The sequence below is a fragment of the Diprion similis genome, chromosome 4, assembly GCF_021155765.1.
Source record: "Diprion similis isolate iyDipSimi1 chromosome 4, iyDipSimi1.1, whole genome shotgun sequence".
NCBI classification, from domain to species: Eukaryota; Metazoa; Arthropoda; class Insecta; order Hymenoptera; family Diprionidae; genus Diprion; species Diprion similis.
In genome coordinates, this window is record NC_060108.1 from 12,437,562 (window position 1) to 12,453,546 (window position 15,985).

Here is a 15,985-nt window from a genome sequence, read left to right on the forward strand (position 1 = left end):
AGCCACTTAGAATTAAGCAAATCGGAGAAATTTCAGCGGAAAATTACTCCTGGTATCAGGAGAACATCTGAGCCGAGGAGCTCTTCCAAAAACAGGGATTGATTGATTGACTGCTTGCGACGTTGATACTGTGTGCTTTGATGCATGCCTGCTTGCTCGAGAAGGCATGTAATCGCTTGCTTACGTCCTACAGCCACTTAGAATTAAGCAAATCGGAGAAATTTCAGCGGAAAATTACTCCTGGTATCAGGAGAACATCTGAGCCGAGGAGCTCTTCCAAAAACAGGGATTGATTGATTGACTGCTTGCGACGTTGATACTGTGTGCTTTGATGCATGCCTGCTTGCTTGAGAAGGCATGTAATCGCTTGCTTACGTGCTACAGCCACTTAGAATTAAGCAAATCGGAGAAATTTCAGCGGAAAATTACTCCTGGTATCAGGAGAACATCTGAGCCGAGGAGCTCTCCCAAAAACAGGGATTGATTGATTGACTGTTTGCGACGTGGATACTGTGTGCTTTGATGCATGCCTGCTTGCTTGAGAAGGCATGTAATCGCTTGCTTACGTCCTACAGCCACTTAGAATTAAGCAAATCGGAGAAATTTCAGCGGAAAATTACTCCTGGTATCAGGAGAACATCTGAGCCGAGGAGCTCTCCCAAAAACAGGGATTGATTGATTGACTGCTTGCGACGTTGATACTGTGTGCTTTGATGCATGCCTGCTTGCTCGAGAAGGCATGTAATCGCTTGCTTACGTGCTACAGCCACTTAGAATTAATCAAATCGTAGAAATTTCAGCGGAAAATTACTCCTGGTATCAGGAGAACATCTGAGCCGAGGAGCTCTCCCAAAAACAGGGATTGATTGATTGACTGTTTGCGACGTTGATACTGTGTGCTTTGATGCATGCCTGCTTGCTTGAGAAGGCATGTAATCGCTTGCTTACGTGCTACAGCCATTTAGAATTAAGCAAATCGGAGAAATTTCAGCGGAAAATTACTCCTGGTATCAGGAGAACATCTGAGCCGAGGAGCTCTCCCAAAAACAGGGATTGATTGATTGACTGCTTGCGACGTTGATACTGTGTGCTTTGATGCATGCCTGCTTGCTTGAGAAGGCATGTAATCGCTTGCTTACGTGCTACAGCCACTTAGAATTAAGCAAATCGGAGAAATTTCAGCGGAAAATTACTCCTGGTATCAGGAGAACATCTGAGCCGAGGAGCTCTTCCAAAAACAGGGATTGATTGATTGACTGCTTGCGACGTTGATACTGTGTGCTTTGATGCATGCCTGCTTGCTTGAGAAGGCATGTAATCGCTTGCTTACGTGCTACAGCCATTTAGAATTAAGAAATCGGAGAAATTTCAGCGAAAATTACTCCTGGTATCAGGAGAACATCTGAGCCGAGGAGCTCTTCCAAAAACAGGGATTGATTGATTGACTGCTTGCGACGTTGATGCTGCGTGCTTAGATGCATGCCTGCATGCTTGAGAAGGCATGTGATCGTTTGCCTACGTGCTACATTCGCTTAGTATCAGTGAAATGGGAGAAGTCTTAGCATAAAAGTGCTCCTGGTATGAGGAGAACATCTGAGCCGAGGAGGTCTTCTTTTGACGGGTATGGTTGCCTTCAATTAGGCACTCTCACGTGACGTAAGATTGGTTGCCTATAAATAGGCATTTTGATGTTACGTGAGGTTGGTTACCTATAATTAGGCACTCTTACTGTACATAAGATTGGTTGCCTTTAATTAGGCACTTTAATGTTACGTAAGGTTGGTTGCCTATAATTAGGCACTCTTACTGTACGTAAGATTGGTTGCCTATAATTAGGCACTTTTACGTTACGTGAGATTGGTTGCCTATAATTAGGCACTTTGATGTTGCGTAAGGTTAGTTGCCTATAATTAGGCACTCTTACTGTACGTAAGATTGGTTGCCTATAATCAGGCACTTTCACGTTACGTCAGAATGGTTGCCTATAATTAGGCACCGTCACGGTATGTAAGATTGGTTGTCTATAATTAGGCGCCTATACATCATGCACAATCGGTTGTCTCTAATTAGGCGGCTTGAAAATGAACCGAAACGGCCCTCGTCTATTACGCTATCATCACTCAGTTACCTAGACACAATTTTTTTGAAATTTCTGATGACATGCAGTGGGGACAGGTAAGTCATAAGTCATAAATTCTGTTCTCATATTTTTATTCAGGCTCTACAGACATGTTATCAACGATTAGTTCTATCGACGTAGGATTCTTATTTTCTATTCAAATTCACATAAAAATAATTAACAAGAAGATTGGTTACAGAACCCAAAAAATAAAATACCTGCAACTATATCTCTGGCGAATATAGTGTTAAACTTGATAAACCCAATGAAATTGTTAATACTAAGTTGAAACGCTTTAGCATTACAGGTGTTATGTGCAACCAAGGCTGAAAGCTTCGGTTGATGTTAACTTACTGAAAAATGAGGATAATCTCCGAGCGGTTAGAGACTATCCTCGTGGGCTTAGCTCAAATAAAGTCCTAAGGACACCTGTGATTTAGTGAATGATCAAGTTTGACTATTCAGGTAACTTGAAGGGTGAATGACGGACGGTTTTATGACAAACCAAGAAACAGGTTAAGCCTAACTTCAATATTATTTATATACTACACTTATTAGTAAGCTATTCTAAGTATTAACAATTGAACTTCTATGGTAAATTAGTGGGTAAAGGGTGTAATGTTAGAACAAGAAAATTGATGAGGCAAAGGAGTGAGCCCGAGTGTTTCCCTTAACCGTTCCGGGTCAGCTTTGGTTTGACCTACCGCTGGCTGTCCGGGTCCGAGGATCGGTGCCTTGCCAGGGGACCGGGTAAGATGTATCAGCTGTCCTGTTTAGAGATCTTCAACTTCTTCCACGTCCCTGGTCTTACTTTGCCGTCACGTCGGCACCGGTGTTCCAGCAATTAGGTGCTGCCTCGAAAGGGTTTCGGGTAGTGGGGCACTTTGCCCACGGCACTCACCAAAAGCGGCAGAAGGACTGGGGGCAATCTCCGCGGTTTCGATAAAGAAACTTCGGGTTGCCCTGATTTCAAAATTGTCTGCTGATGAGGCAAGGTGCAACAGCAGCAGACTTGGTTGTATCGCGGTTTCTTTGCGTCATCCCCTTTCTTGTTCTACTTTAGGAAAAGCGACCATGTGCAGGAATGCGTTGACTGCATGCCTGAGAAATACTAGCTAATATTGGGAAACAGGGGCCGTTCGTAACACAGGTAAGGAATTAAGTAAGGCAATAGCTCAGCCTCCTATCTCTAAAATTAAAATCCTACCCCTTTGAATTCTCGGCGAAAATTTTGCCGACCTTGGAACATGCTAGAAGCAATTCTCTGATGCATTATATCGACGAATTTTGCGAGAGAAATCGATTGAGCGCAGTCCCAATACGCTACGAGCAACGAATCAAAAATTACAGCCAAAAAACGAAAGACCTATTTCCTCAATTTTTCTGCTGCTGGTCTTTGTATGGTAATTTCTCGGCTGTTGATCCTACGCTTTTTTTGTTGTGTTTTTTGAGTTCCTGGGCGTCCAATTAATCTGGAAAGGGTCATACAAATCGATTCAGAGACCAGAAATTTTCGGCTCCAAAAATCGCAAAAAAGTAAGGTTAACCCCTTTGGATTGTTGGCGAAAATTTCGACGACTTTGAAAAGTGCTGCAATTAATTCTTCAGGGCACTATTCCGACGTAATTTTGCGAGAGAAATCGATTGAGCGCAGTCCCAATACGCTGCGATTAACGGATCAAAAGTTACAGCCAAAAAACTGCAGATTTTCATCGTCATTTCTCTGGTGTCTGTTCTACGCTTCTTTCAATGTGTTTTTTGAGTTCCTGGGGTTCCAATTAGCCAAGAAACGGTCATACAAATCAATTCGGAGACCAGAAATTTTCAGCTCCGAAAATCGCAAAAAAGTAAGGTTAACCCCTTTGGATTTTTGGCGAAAATTTCGACGACTTTGAAAAATGCTGCAATTAATTCTTCAGGGCACTATTCCGACGTAATTTTGCGAGAGAAATCGATTGAGCGCAGTCCCAATACGCTGAGAGCAACGGATCAAAAGTTACAGCCAAAAAACTGCAGATTTTCATCGTCATTTCTCTGCTGTTGGTCCTACGTTTCTTTCAATGTGTTTTTTGAGTTCCTGGGGTTCCAATTAGCCAAGAAACGGTCATACAAATCAATTCAGAGACCAGAAATTTTCGGCCCCAAAAATCGCAAAAAAAGTAAGGCTAACCCCTTTGGATTTTTGGCGAAAATTTCGACGACTTTGGAAAGTGCTGCAATTAATTCTTTAGGGCACTATTCCGACGTAATTTTGCGAGAGAAATCGATTGAGCGCAGTCCCAATACGCTGAGAGCAACGGATCAAAAGTTACAGCCAAAAAACTGCAGATTTTCATCGTCATTTCTCTGCTGTTGGTCCTACGTTTCTTTCAATGTGTTTTTTGAGTTCCTGGGGTTCCAATTAGCCAAGAAACGGTCATACAAATCAATTCAGAGACCAGAAATTTTCGGCCCCAAAAATCGCAGAAAAAGTAAGGCTAACCCCTTTGGATTTTTGGCGAAAATTTCGACGACTTTGGAAAGTGCTGCAAATAATTCTTTAGGGCACTATTCCGACGTAATTTTGCGAGAGAAATCGATTGAGCGCAGTCCCAATACGCTGCGATTAACGGGTCAAAAGTTACAGCCGAAAAACTGCAGATTTTCATCGTCATTTCTCTGCTGTCTGTTCTACGCTTTTTTCAATGTATTTTTTGAGTTCCTGGGGTTCCAATTAGCCAAGAAACGGTCATACAAATCAATTCGGAGACCAGAAATTTTCGGCTCCAAAAATCGCAAAAAAGTAAGGTTAACCCCTTTGGATTTTCGGCGAAAATTTCGACGACTTTGGAAAGTGCTGCAATTAATTCTTTCGGGCACTATTCCGACGTAATTTTGCGAGAGAAATCGATTGAGCGCAGTCCCAATACGCTGCGATTAACGGGTCAAAAGTTACAGCCGAAAAACTGCAGATTTTCATCGTCATTTCTCTGCTGTCTGTTCTACGCTTTTTTCAATGTATTTTTTGAGTTCCTGGGGTTCTAATTAGCCAAGAAACGGTCATACAAATCAATTCGGAGACCAGAAATTTTCGGCTCCAAAAATCGCAAAAAAGTAAGGTTAACCCCTTTGGATTTTCGGCGAAAATTTCGACGACTTTGGAAAGTGCTGCAATTAATTCTTTCGGGCACTATTCCGACGTAATTTTGCGAGAGAAATCGATTGAGCGCAGTCCCAATACGCTGCGATTAACGGGTCAAAAGTTACAGCCGAAAAACTGCAGATTTTCATCGTCATTTCTCTGCTGTCTGTTCTACGCTTTTTTCAATGTATTTTTTGAGTTCCTGGGGTTCTAATTAGCCAAGAAACGGTCATACAAATCAATTCGGAGACCAGAAATTTTCGGCTCCAAAAATCGCAAAAAAGTAAGGTTAACCCCTTTGGATTTTCGGCGAAAATTTCGACGACTTTGGAAAGTGCTGCAATTAATTCTTTAGGGCACTATTCCGACGTAATTTTGCGAGAGAAATCGATTGAGCGCAGTCCCAATACGCTGCGAGCGACGGATCAAAAGTTACAGCCAAAAAACTGTAGATTTTCATCGTCATTTCTCTGCTGTTGGTCCTTCACTTTTTTTAATGTGTTTTTTGAGTTCCGGAGGTTCCAATTAGCCAAGAAACGGTCCTCTAAATTAATTCGTAGACCAGACATTTTCGGCTCCAAAAATCGCAAAAAAGTAAGGCTAACCCCTTTGGATTTTTGGCGAAAATTTCGACGACTTTGAAAAGTGCTGCAATTAATTCTTTAGGGCACTATTCCGACGTAATTTTGCGAGAGAAATCGATTGAGCGCAGAGATACACTGGTCGCGGTAGAATCAATTAGTTATCCATAATAAATACTATTCAAATGAAAAAATATTGAATTGCTTGAATTCTTCATTCACCTCTCTTATTACTGAAGTATAGATGATTTTGTCCCCACGATATTGCAGACGATGTAAATTTGACCAAGCGGTGGTCTGAAATTCATATTTGGAGTGCAACCATTAGTCGTACAGAATTCTATTCTGAATTTTGACATGATCATCATAGAATTTTTTCACTTAATTGTATGCGCCTTTTTCCACAATTCAAAACCTTCGTTATTTGGGGGTTCTTTTGATCTTATTTCTGGGGCCTGGGACGGTAATCTAGTTTCATTCATTCCTGAGTGTTTACTTACATTGATAATTCGGTTTTCAAAAATTTTGGTTCTTCTATCACTAAGTAACCCGTTTTGTCGTGTCAAAATATGCGATCTGTTCTTTTTCTGCCTACACTAAGTGTTATAAGTTTGAAAAATTAAAACCATGATATATCTATTTTACTTTCTTACAATGAATCCACCTACATATAGTGCGAGAGTCATTATATATAAAAATTTCAGTAAGTTTTGAGTTCAATTTATCGAGAGTCTTCCAAAATTGTGGTATTTCAACCACTTAAAATATATCCAATCTCGCTCCATGAGAACGAAGAATTCGAAGGACTTTTCAGCATCGAATGCTTTTTGTACTTCAAGGCTGTAGAGTCGACAGAAAACTAACACAGTTTTCTTCCGTCGGTAGACATTGACCAAAGGCTTCGAGCAGCAGAGGTTCTTCCCTTATCGCGGTTTCATAGTCCTGGAATGAGACTTTCCCGTCGCGATCAACGTCCAGTTTCCTAAGAGCGAGCTCTGACAGGTCCCTGACTCCTTCGTCAGGATCTTCTTCGCTGGGTTGTTTGATCAGGCAGTTTCTGAGCGCCAAAAAAAATTCACATTCACTTTCATAAATAAGGAACCAACCATTTCTCCGAGCTTAACTCACTTGAGCAATTGGAACATCTCGTCCTTGGTGATGTACCCGTCGTTGTTGAGGTCGTAAACACGGAAGCAGAACTCTAGCTTCTCTCTTTGAGTACCGCGCAGGAATACGTCGAGTCCAAGGATCCAGGCTTCAAGGCGAATGGCTCCCTCACTGTCTCGATCCCAGCAGCAAAACATTCGCTCGATCAGAGTATCCTCCGTTAGGATGTCGAAAGTGTTGTGCATCAATTCCCGAAATATGATCCTGTCTATGCCCTGAAACAGAGTTGTTCGGAAGATGCCTGTAATTACTCGCAATCAGAGATTCGATGGTCTGTTTCTGATCTCTTCACCTCGATAGTCTGCGCCGTTGAGGGCATTCCGTTTATTATCGTCGTGGGCCCCGCGTGTTGACCTGGACTTGTTATCAGCTTGCAATAGATCTTGCAGAGCGCCTCAAGTTCCGGCCTGAAAAAGAGAAGATCGAAAGCTTACAGGCTTTGCTTATAGAAGTAAGAAAGTCGTAAACTTTACTGTTGGAATTAAAATTGTGAATGATAGAAACTTGAATGTGAAAAATTTTATTTAAAATACGCAATGGCGAATCCATCGAGATGACTTTAAACATTGAAAATCATTGCGATTCACCAGAAATCACATGATAGCTGTGAATAAATCGTTGGGCAAGCGATAAAAGTCACGGAAATTCGTTGTAATAAATACCAAATGGTTAGAATTCATCAACATTTTGTAAACTTTAATCTCAATCAAGTGATTTCCATTGATTCCGTATGATTTCTGGGCATTTTCCACTTGTTTCCAGTGATTTGTTGTAATTTCTTGTGATTCTATCGGATCCAAGAATCATTAATAATCGCTGAGAACGCTATGAAGCCATATTCACATCGAGGGTAATATTGTAAATCCGTGAAATTCAGAAAACAATCAGAGGTATAAGTCAACAGAAATCACTCGAAATCAACGCTCATAAATTAGAATCAGTCAGAATTTGATTTCCGAGTGATTCGTTCCTCGCCTATTTCTCACCTAGAAAATTTCGTCCGTTTTTTCAGAGTGTCGAAGACCTTCGCCGTGAGAGTGACGCCCTTCGCCCCGCCGCCGTCCTCGGGCATTTTCCTTCGTCGTCGACGACCTCCGGTGGCCGCTTGACTCGACGAGGATGCCTGAGCTCGCTTTGACGCCACCGACGCCTTACGACCGTTTGCCAGGAAGATAGAGACGCTTCTCATTACCATTGCGCCTCCCCGTCCCGTCATCGAGGTGCGGGCGCCGGCGCCGGCGTCGACGCCGCCACTCCCACCCGGACGTCCCGAAGAGGTGACGCTTCCTTTTCCAGACATCCTGTTACACACAGCCATGCGTTTGGATACAGGAGAAGAGCAGGGCTCGCCACTTCCGCCCTCGATTCGAAGAATAAAAGCATGATTTTTATAAGGATGCTCATTTATCTTGGAGCTATGACCAGTGAGTTTATAAAGCTTGAAATTGGTTAACAATTGAAAACAATAGCTTCGACGATTTTTCTATGCAAGTAAGTGGTTTACAACGTCAGTTGCGCGGATTTATTGCAGGTATTGTAATAGTTATAGTTTTCAAAATCAAGTAATAACGCGATATGAAATTTATAATTGCGGTTACCATGTACAGTCCTTAAATACTTTCAACTTTTATCGCGACTGGATGATACAGTTGTGGGTAAAAAATGAAAATGAGTTTTTCAGCTGTAATCAGAAGACCTAATACGTGCTGATTGTGCTATTTGATTATGCTCACATGTACTGTTTTATTCTTTTAACTGGAAAAGTGTTGCAAATTGAAAGAACAATTAATTTATATTTGAGTAATCGGAAAATTTATTGCCGTTTAGTTTCGAAACGTTATTCTAACGATGCCCATTTAACTTTTATCAGTGTACAAATAGAATGTGTGTCAAAGTGTTTGTGGACTTACATTCCGATGCGAGAAAATATTTGGAATCGTTCGTCGTTGATTACATTAATTTTTTATGGCTTGTGGAACCATATTAAAAAGAAACCAATAGAAAAGTATAAAGCCGCCAATGCTAATCATAGAGTCATGTTGATTTAAAATGCTGTAGTATTTAGACATGAAATAAAAAATAAAAATTGGAATATTGAAGACGTGATAAACTTTAGCTCAGGTGAATTTGAATTTTTAAAAAAGAATTGAATGGAAATGGCTAGAGACGGAATTGCATATTACAGATTGAATTGAATTGAAATTACATCACAATTCAAACATCGAACGATTGAAAGAAATCAAATCCGTAAACACGTATTAAAAATAATAAAATGATTAATTTACATTTGCGAACATCAAAATGATTCTGTTTTGTTACGATTCAATCTTTTATGGTCTACGAGGTTCTAATCTAACAAGTAAGCGCGCGTTCAGGAACTGAGAAACGCAATCAGCTGATCGTTTCAGATGAATTGCATAAGAATATCGTGCCACATAAGACTTTTTACCCAGAATCGGGCTTTGATTATATTTAATTACAGCTTACGAAGAATAAAAAATGTGCTATAAAAAGATCCTTAATTATTTTTGCAGCTGAATTTTTTCGATGTATATTGAATTGTCAAATTTTGTGACAGTACTTACTTCCTCTCTTTCATCTGAGATATCGATCGTATTATTGATGGTCCCAATATATGTTTAAATGAAAATATTTTTCGGATGGAAAGCGGTCAAAAACACCTCGCGTGCGTTTGGTTTCTCTCAATACGTATACAGTGATCTTATTTTTCACGACATGGTATAATTGAATAAAATTTTTGCATCGAAATAATTTATTTGGGTCAATTAATCAACGTCAAGATCAATGAATAATAGCTATAAATTAAAATTCGTGAAAGTTATTCTAAGAGCATTTTATAACCGCGCGTCGTGACGAATGGGTCATATTTTTTCTGCCATGATGGATGTCTTTATATCCTTTGATTTTATGAGTATAATACGAGGGGATAGGAAGAATCGAATTATTGACAAAACATAACCCCTATGCTGCCTCACGGACATATAAGTAAAAAAAAGAGATGAAAAGTATGACAAAACATCGACGTACAAGGGGTGAATGCCACGTGGTTACAGCCCGTCCTCGTACCTGCACGTTGTAAAGTGTCCAAGATGCAAAAATATTGAAGGTAATATATTTTTTTGAATCTATAAACGTTATTTTCTATCAGGCATAAGCATACACATTTTAAGTTAAAGCAGAAGGAATCATCCTCCGAAACTACGTTTTTTTTTTTAGAAAAACGAAACTGTATACAGCAGTATGCAGTTACTGTAAAATTGAGTCGATAACTAAATCAAAAACAAGATACATGACAGGTAATTAATGGCAAAAATTTTTGACTCCTGTATTGCTATTCGGATGTGGCACATCAGCAGAGCCATTTTGTGGTGAGAAATGCATCATAACCTATTCGAGAAGAGTCGTATTTGATTATAAATATAGATTGTGATCTCACTTTTTGTTCAGTATCAACCTGATGTGACGAAATCAGGGCTGGCCAGCTTGCACGGATTTGTACACATCGTGATACTCGTATATAATAGCCAAAGCAGTCAGCTGATCTCTTGCGTTTCGGCCATATTGCTTAAGCACGTTCTACGCGTGATTGATCTATATTTTATACATATGTGACAACGATTCTGGAATGTCGATAAGAATTATTGTAAAGAATGGATTTAGGATTTATACTTATATGGAAATGAAGCAATCGAGCGAATGAAATTTTGCGAGCGTTTTTATTTTCAGATATTTCTTATTGTCTCTGAGCTTTAATTAAGCCGTTCGATACGTTATATTCGAGGTAGAAAACGATAGCCTCGACAGCACGGAATGTTACGAAGGGAAGCTGAAATATTATACCTGTCAAGAAAAGCTCACGAAAATTGATTTTAACCAATCTTTTGTTGGCTGAAGCCGAACCTCGGGTTAACATTTTCATAGAATATTAGGTTTGCCACGCTGTTACTTTTTCCAGGTTAATTTTAGCAACTGCAACTGCTTAAACCTAATATTTGCATACGTTCGTCAATAGTATTTTCGCCCATTAGTTAACGGCTATTAAAAAATCCGTGAATATTCGCAACTACAATTGCAAGGTGAAGAAAAATGTCGTCAACATAATATTATATTTCAGAACATGATACCAATAATTTTTTTATCAAAGAGAATTAGCATTTGGTTCAAATTAGCGTTAGCATTCCCTAATTTTATCCCCACTACATACAGATATATCCGCCAATGTCGAACAACCTTCGTTTCATCCTACCTACATTACACTCATGCATGCCCGAGTGCACTTTGCGTGCAACAGGAAATGAAGGGAAACTTTTACTTTCGGCTAAGATTTCATGCACGAGCTTGATTAACTTCGGACTCTGGTACAGGTTGTAAGGTAAATCGCGAGCCTCATCGTATGAATAAATTGAATGTAACAATTATAAGAAGGAGTAGCAGAAGAAAAAGAAACTTTTTTCCTATTTGATCAATCAATCAATCAATCAATCAGTTAATCTATACGTCATACCTTTAATTTCTTACCTTCTTCAAATCTTTCTCCGCACCAGTGATCGAAGTTTTTTTTTCTTATATTCTCGTATACTAATGCATTATCTGTTATACTTTGACCCTGGCAAAAAAAAAAAAAAAAAACGTTAACCAGACATCGTTTATTGAAACTAGAATAGCTACCATATCGTCATGCGATATTTTACAGAATGAATCATTCCCTTCATCTACGTTATAAAGCTAATTTGGGTCAAGATTATCAGAATATATGAGTCATCAGGATCGCGTGGTTTTGTTATTTTAATTTAATGTTTCTTTTCTTTAACGTATCAGTATTTGAATAATTTTTCGTACAATAACTAAAAAAGTATTTTCTGCAGAAAGATCTTGTATATAAATTTAATTTTATCATTTTCCCAAAGCTTAGGAACGAATGGCATATATAGTTGGATTATACCCGAGTCGAAGTTCATATAAATCTACTATGAAGGAAACTAAACCTAGAAATCCTACATTGAACCTCCAAATCTTAAAAATTTAACAACAAACCCAACATTGAACTACTTTGACGCTCTCGGTAGACGATTGAACCTATTTTGACGCTATTCAATGTACAACTCCTCCATTGTAGTTGTAACTCCTCCTCTATAGATGTATTATTACAGCACATTCAAGTGTTCACAATGAATAATCCAAGGCTGTTTCGACATAATTTTGATAAGTTGCAATAACATTTGAAAATTAAGTATTGCATTTCAACTGGGAATTTGACTTCATTTCATACGTTTCAATCGTATTTTTTGTATTTTGATAGGGTTTAAAGCAGGCGCTAAATTTCGTCTCGGGTATAGAGTTGGGTAAAATTTAACAAGAAACACGTAAGTCATATATTACCATTATCCATTGTAAGGCAGAGTGGATTTCATTCTAACATTGATTGATGTTCGAATAAACAATCTCAGGGCAAATGAGCACCATAATACAAAGGGGATTCCTGAGGTTTCAGAACCCAAATTTTTCATAATCCCGTATTTAATCAACACTTGAGAAAATATGAAGGTAAAATTAACGGGGCGGTAAAAATAGACTTAAATTCAAATTGCTTCGGCATACAAGTGTTCGCAATATGGCGTAGATTGATCTCGTTACAAGGGAATATCCGAAGTCGAGTGACTTGAGACACGGTGCAATGATATGATCAGCTCTGGAATTGATCCGTGATTGACGGAAGGGTGATCGTAGCACCCAGTGATTCTATATGTCCTTACAAAGTGTGAAAGTAATCGAATTTACGGTTCGAAATACTCACCAATTTCCTAGGTTATACTTCCGTTTTATCAACCGCCGGTTGCCAGGTGGCAGGAGTCTTCATGCGACCCACCGTGTATCGATCAAACAGAGTTGAATTCAAATCTTCGTTTGTACAAGATACGTAAAAGAAATTCCCCATCGCCGATATTGTTTATTAATTATTCATTCTTTTCTCCTTTACATGGAAAATGTGAAAGACCGTCGCGTGGCTCCGATATACATGTCACTACGAACTCTCAATAACTGCAATGATATACCAGCAATTCGAGGAACACGAGTCGTTGAATAAATTCGCTATGAGTTTGGTTACGAGATGAGTAACAATCGTTAGTATAAACTATGCATACGCTTTTATATTCCGTCCGGAAAAAGCATCGACGCGTGTTCCTTTCTGCCCGCAGGTGCATCCTTAAGACGAAAACGTTGAATTCGATAATTTATTATTCATTATCGAAAACGGTTGAAGTCCTTCGGTATTCTTTCATTCTCATTTCTATTCGAATCAAGTCGTAAATTCGTGATTCGCAAAGGAAAAGCAAATATCGAAATTTTTTATCTCTCTAGATGAGTAACAATTAAATGAATCTGCTTTGATAATTTTTGATATTTTCATCATATATGCAACATGCAGCTGAATAGATAGAAATTATGTTTACAATCAGCGATATCGTTGCTTTTATTCAAGGTTTATATCGAAGCTTCGTTTCTTTACCGTCATCTCTTAGCTTCTTCTTGTGTAAGCAGAAATAATAATGTCACTCGTTGGTTCAAGACATAAATATGAATTGTTTGAATGCTCTTTATTCGTTTATTTCATTAATGAGAGTGCAGCCAACCAGTTGTCAAGTTACCTGTCAATATTCGTTTCCGTCTTCGGGCGGCTTTGCGTTATCCGATTAGAAAGGAAATCTTCTTCCCAAAGCCTCTGAGATCATATTCCACCTCTCCCGTGTCAGGATTGACATATCCCAGCATTTTTCTAGAAAGAAAAATCCGAGAATAAGCTGAATTCAAAAAGTTCAATGTCTAAGTTTATTCTAAACTGTAAAATTAATGATTTACCGCGGTTTTGAACCGGCCTCTTCACCGTCACCGAAATGTTGAATTTCCTGAGTGTTCGTATTGCTGTTTAAGTTTGTTATCGTGTTCTGTATGGTTGGACTGAAGAGAAAGCGTCTCGTTGCAGGGCTGAGATTCGATAGCGTTTTTCTGGTGTTTTCGAGCGTGCTAGAACTGAAAAAAAATTCAAGAGCGATTCGAAGATTTTTCTTACATGAAAAGAGTAATATGAAGAAGAAGATAAAAATACAACTCACTCGTCTGTATTCATAAAGTGATCATGTTGAGCTTTATGTCTTCGATAGTGGTCCGAAAGCCGGTGATTCGTAAATCCAGATCGTTGCGTTACCTGAAAATTTCATTTCACAAAATTGTTATCATATCCTTACTTGTTCTACACCTGTTCGTATGAGTGGATTCAATTGTAAAAAAATAATCTGTAGGTACCTGTCTGCAATTGATTTTACGTGGGTTTTTTTCCTCCTAAAAATCAGTATATTGTCTATCATTAACATTGAAAAACACTTTGTCCAGTAACGGAACTACGCTTAACTGTGTTATTTTTGATTGACTGGAAATTTATAATATCGAGATAAGAAGTGGGTAAAAAAAATTCATATTTTCATCCCACATATATTGGCTAATTGTAAGTCAGAAAGAGGATCCTCCGCAAAACGGATCCCTGAAAATCGTGTTTCTCGCCTGCAAGTTTGCGGTCTTTTGAAGGTCCAGCGAACAGATTTTACGGGAGATAAAATTTATAAGGTCTGACGTCAAAAGGGTCTTCGGATCTCCTCCATGTCTGCGTGGGGCTCGCGGATCACGTTCACGTTTGTATTTGTGTTCTAATTTAGGTTGTTTCTTGTGTTAATAACGAAGTTACTGAACAAAAATCACGACAGCTTCGTTTTGCCGATACTCCAGAACTTCCTGTTTTCAAAAATCGGTTAGGATGTCCATTCTCGGATCCTCTTTCGATCCGCTGCTAAGATCGATCACTCGATCATCACCGATCTTTTCTTTCGACAGTGTTATTCGTGTCTTAGTGTAGTGTGTTTAACCTTTCTCTGTTAATGGAAACGTTTGTGAAGATTTCACGTCAACGTGGTGTCAAGGCAGGTCGACGAATGTGTTCGTTGGTTTCGTTCGCGTTCGATGACCGTCAATGATAGATCGTTGTTACTCTATAGCCAGTGCGGTTTTCACGAGGGTTGACACGACGCAGTGAAGTTAATATCAGATTTACCTGAGCATTCGAGGCGCCTAGTACCATGATGCAAAGGATCAGTATGCTGGGCTGCCGTGCGAAAAACGACATTGTGTGACGTTGATTGGTCGACATCCACTATCAAACAGAAGGCAATAATTCCTCGTCTGGTTATTTTATCACGCAGAACGCCTGCACTCCCATTACAACCCCCCCGCCCCCCACCAATACAACCAGGTTCACCTCTGTGACGATCTATAAACGGTAATTTATCAACACTCGCAACACCGGCAGCCTCGTATCGCTCAGGAATGGGGAGCTCCGCAGGTGATAAAGAAAATAGCTTGGAAAGGAAATGAAAAGAACACGCAGGTTCTCGGGCTGTCATTTTTCTTTTTTTCTCACGAAACAGAAAATTATTACATATATAAAAATATTTGCGCTTAAAGAATGTTACACATTTGTTGAGAGAGAAATTTCGTTCTGGGTCCAAAATGAAAATTAACTTTGCAGCTGTAACAAGTCAATCTCGTATATTTTAATCTTGTTTTCCATGTCGTTACTCCTACTATTGCGATGATGTAACGTTGAAGTAGCAATAAATTGACGTTAATGCGTTATTTAATTGAAAAAAATTTATCAAACTAACCAAAAGGATTTAACGCTTTAATAACCCGGAAATGTAGCAACGACAATTAAAATTACAACTAAACAGTTGCTTGTACGATATTTCATTTTAATTCCAACAATATGCAAATTATTATCGTAACGATACTCTTTTTGCTATAATTTTTTAGTAACTGCAACAAACGGAATTGTTTTCAATGTAGAAAAATCATATGAAGTAAAAATGCACAATCAGCATAATAATTGTAAATCAAAATAATATGAATCTGGGTAACAGTTGATTGGTT

At 39.0% G+C, this 15,985-nt stretch overlaps 2 protein-coding genes across 6 annotated transcripts; both read right to left on the reverse strand.

The window, feature by feature from the left end:
- Positions 1-6,541: 6,541 nt before the first annotated feature.
- Positions 6,542-8,171, reverse strand: LOC124405219 (EF-hand calcium-binding domain-containing protein 1). The gene is made up of 4 exons (XM_046879925.1): positions 7,975-8,171; positions 7,281-7,395; positions 6,950-7,203; positions 6,542-6,878 (listed from the first exon to the last, which is right to left on the reverse strand). Exons 1-4 carry the CDS (start codon positions 8,058-8,060, stop codon positions 6,656-6,658), a joined length of 678 nt encoding a protein of 225 aa, XP_046735881.1. The 5' UTR covers positions 8,061-8,171; the 3' UTR covers positions 6,542-6,655.
- A 5,415-nt stretch (positions 8,172-13,586) lies between these two features.
- LOC124405309 lies at positions 13,587-15,488 on the reverse strand. Of its 5 annotated transcripts, none has more exons than XM_046880112.1 (5): positions 15,111-15,488; positions 14,312-14,347; positions 14,122-14,213; positions 13,868-14,032; positions 13,587-13,784 (listed from the first exon to the last, which is right to left on the reverse strand). In XM_046880112.1, the coding sequence occupies exons 1-5, from the start codon at positions 15,204-15,206 to the stop codon at positions 13,694-13,696; spliced, it is 480 nt and encodes a 159-aa protein (XP_046736068.1). In that variant the 5' UTR covers positions 15,207-15,488; the 3' UTR covers positions 13,587-13,693. The 5 variants fall into 5 exon arrangements, 4 of the variants coding, with proteins under 4 accessions (XP_046736068.1, XP_046736067.1, XP_046736070.1 ...); XM_046880111.1 differs by having other exon boundaries at positions 13,596-13,784; positions 13,868-14,038; positions 15,111-15,482; XM_046880114.1 differs by lacking the exon at positions 14,312-14,347 and having other exon boundaries at positions 13,597-13,784; positions 15,111-15,480.
- Positions 15,489-15,985: the final 497 nt, after the last annotated feature.

What these genes read in the sequence shown, in the direction of transcription:
- LOC124405219 (XM_046879925.1), bottom strand. Translation starts at nt 8,060, where the DNA reads ATGCCCGAGGACGGCGGCGGGGCGAAGGGCGTCACTCTCACGGCGAAG. An exon ending in AAACGGACGAAATTTTCTAG is followed by an intron (nt 7,396 to 7,974) that starts GTGAGAAATAGG and finishes TCTCTTTTTCAG; the next exon opens with GCCGGAACTTGAGGCGCTCT. An exon ending in CAACGGCGCAGACTATCGAG is followed by an intron (nt 7,204 to 7,280) that starts GTGAAGAGATCA and finishes ACTCTGTTTCAG; the next exon opens with GGCATAGACAGGATCATATT.
- LOC124405309 (XM_046880111.1), bottom strand. Translation starts at nt 15,206, where the DNA reads ATGTCGACCAATCAACGTCACACAATGTCGTTTTTCGCACGGCAGCCC. An exon ending in GTAAAATCAATTGCAGACAG is followed by an intron (nt 14,214 to 14,311) that starts GTACCTACAGAT and finishes TGAAATTTTCAG; the next exon opens with GTAACGCAACGATCTGGATT. An exon ending in GAGGCCGGTTCAAAACCGCG is followed by an intron (nt 13,785 to 13,867) that starts GTAAATCATTAA and finishes TTTTCTTTCTAG; the next exon opens with AAAAATGCTGGGATATGTCA.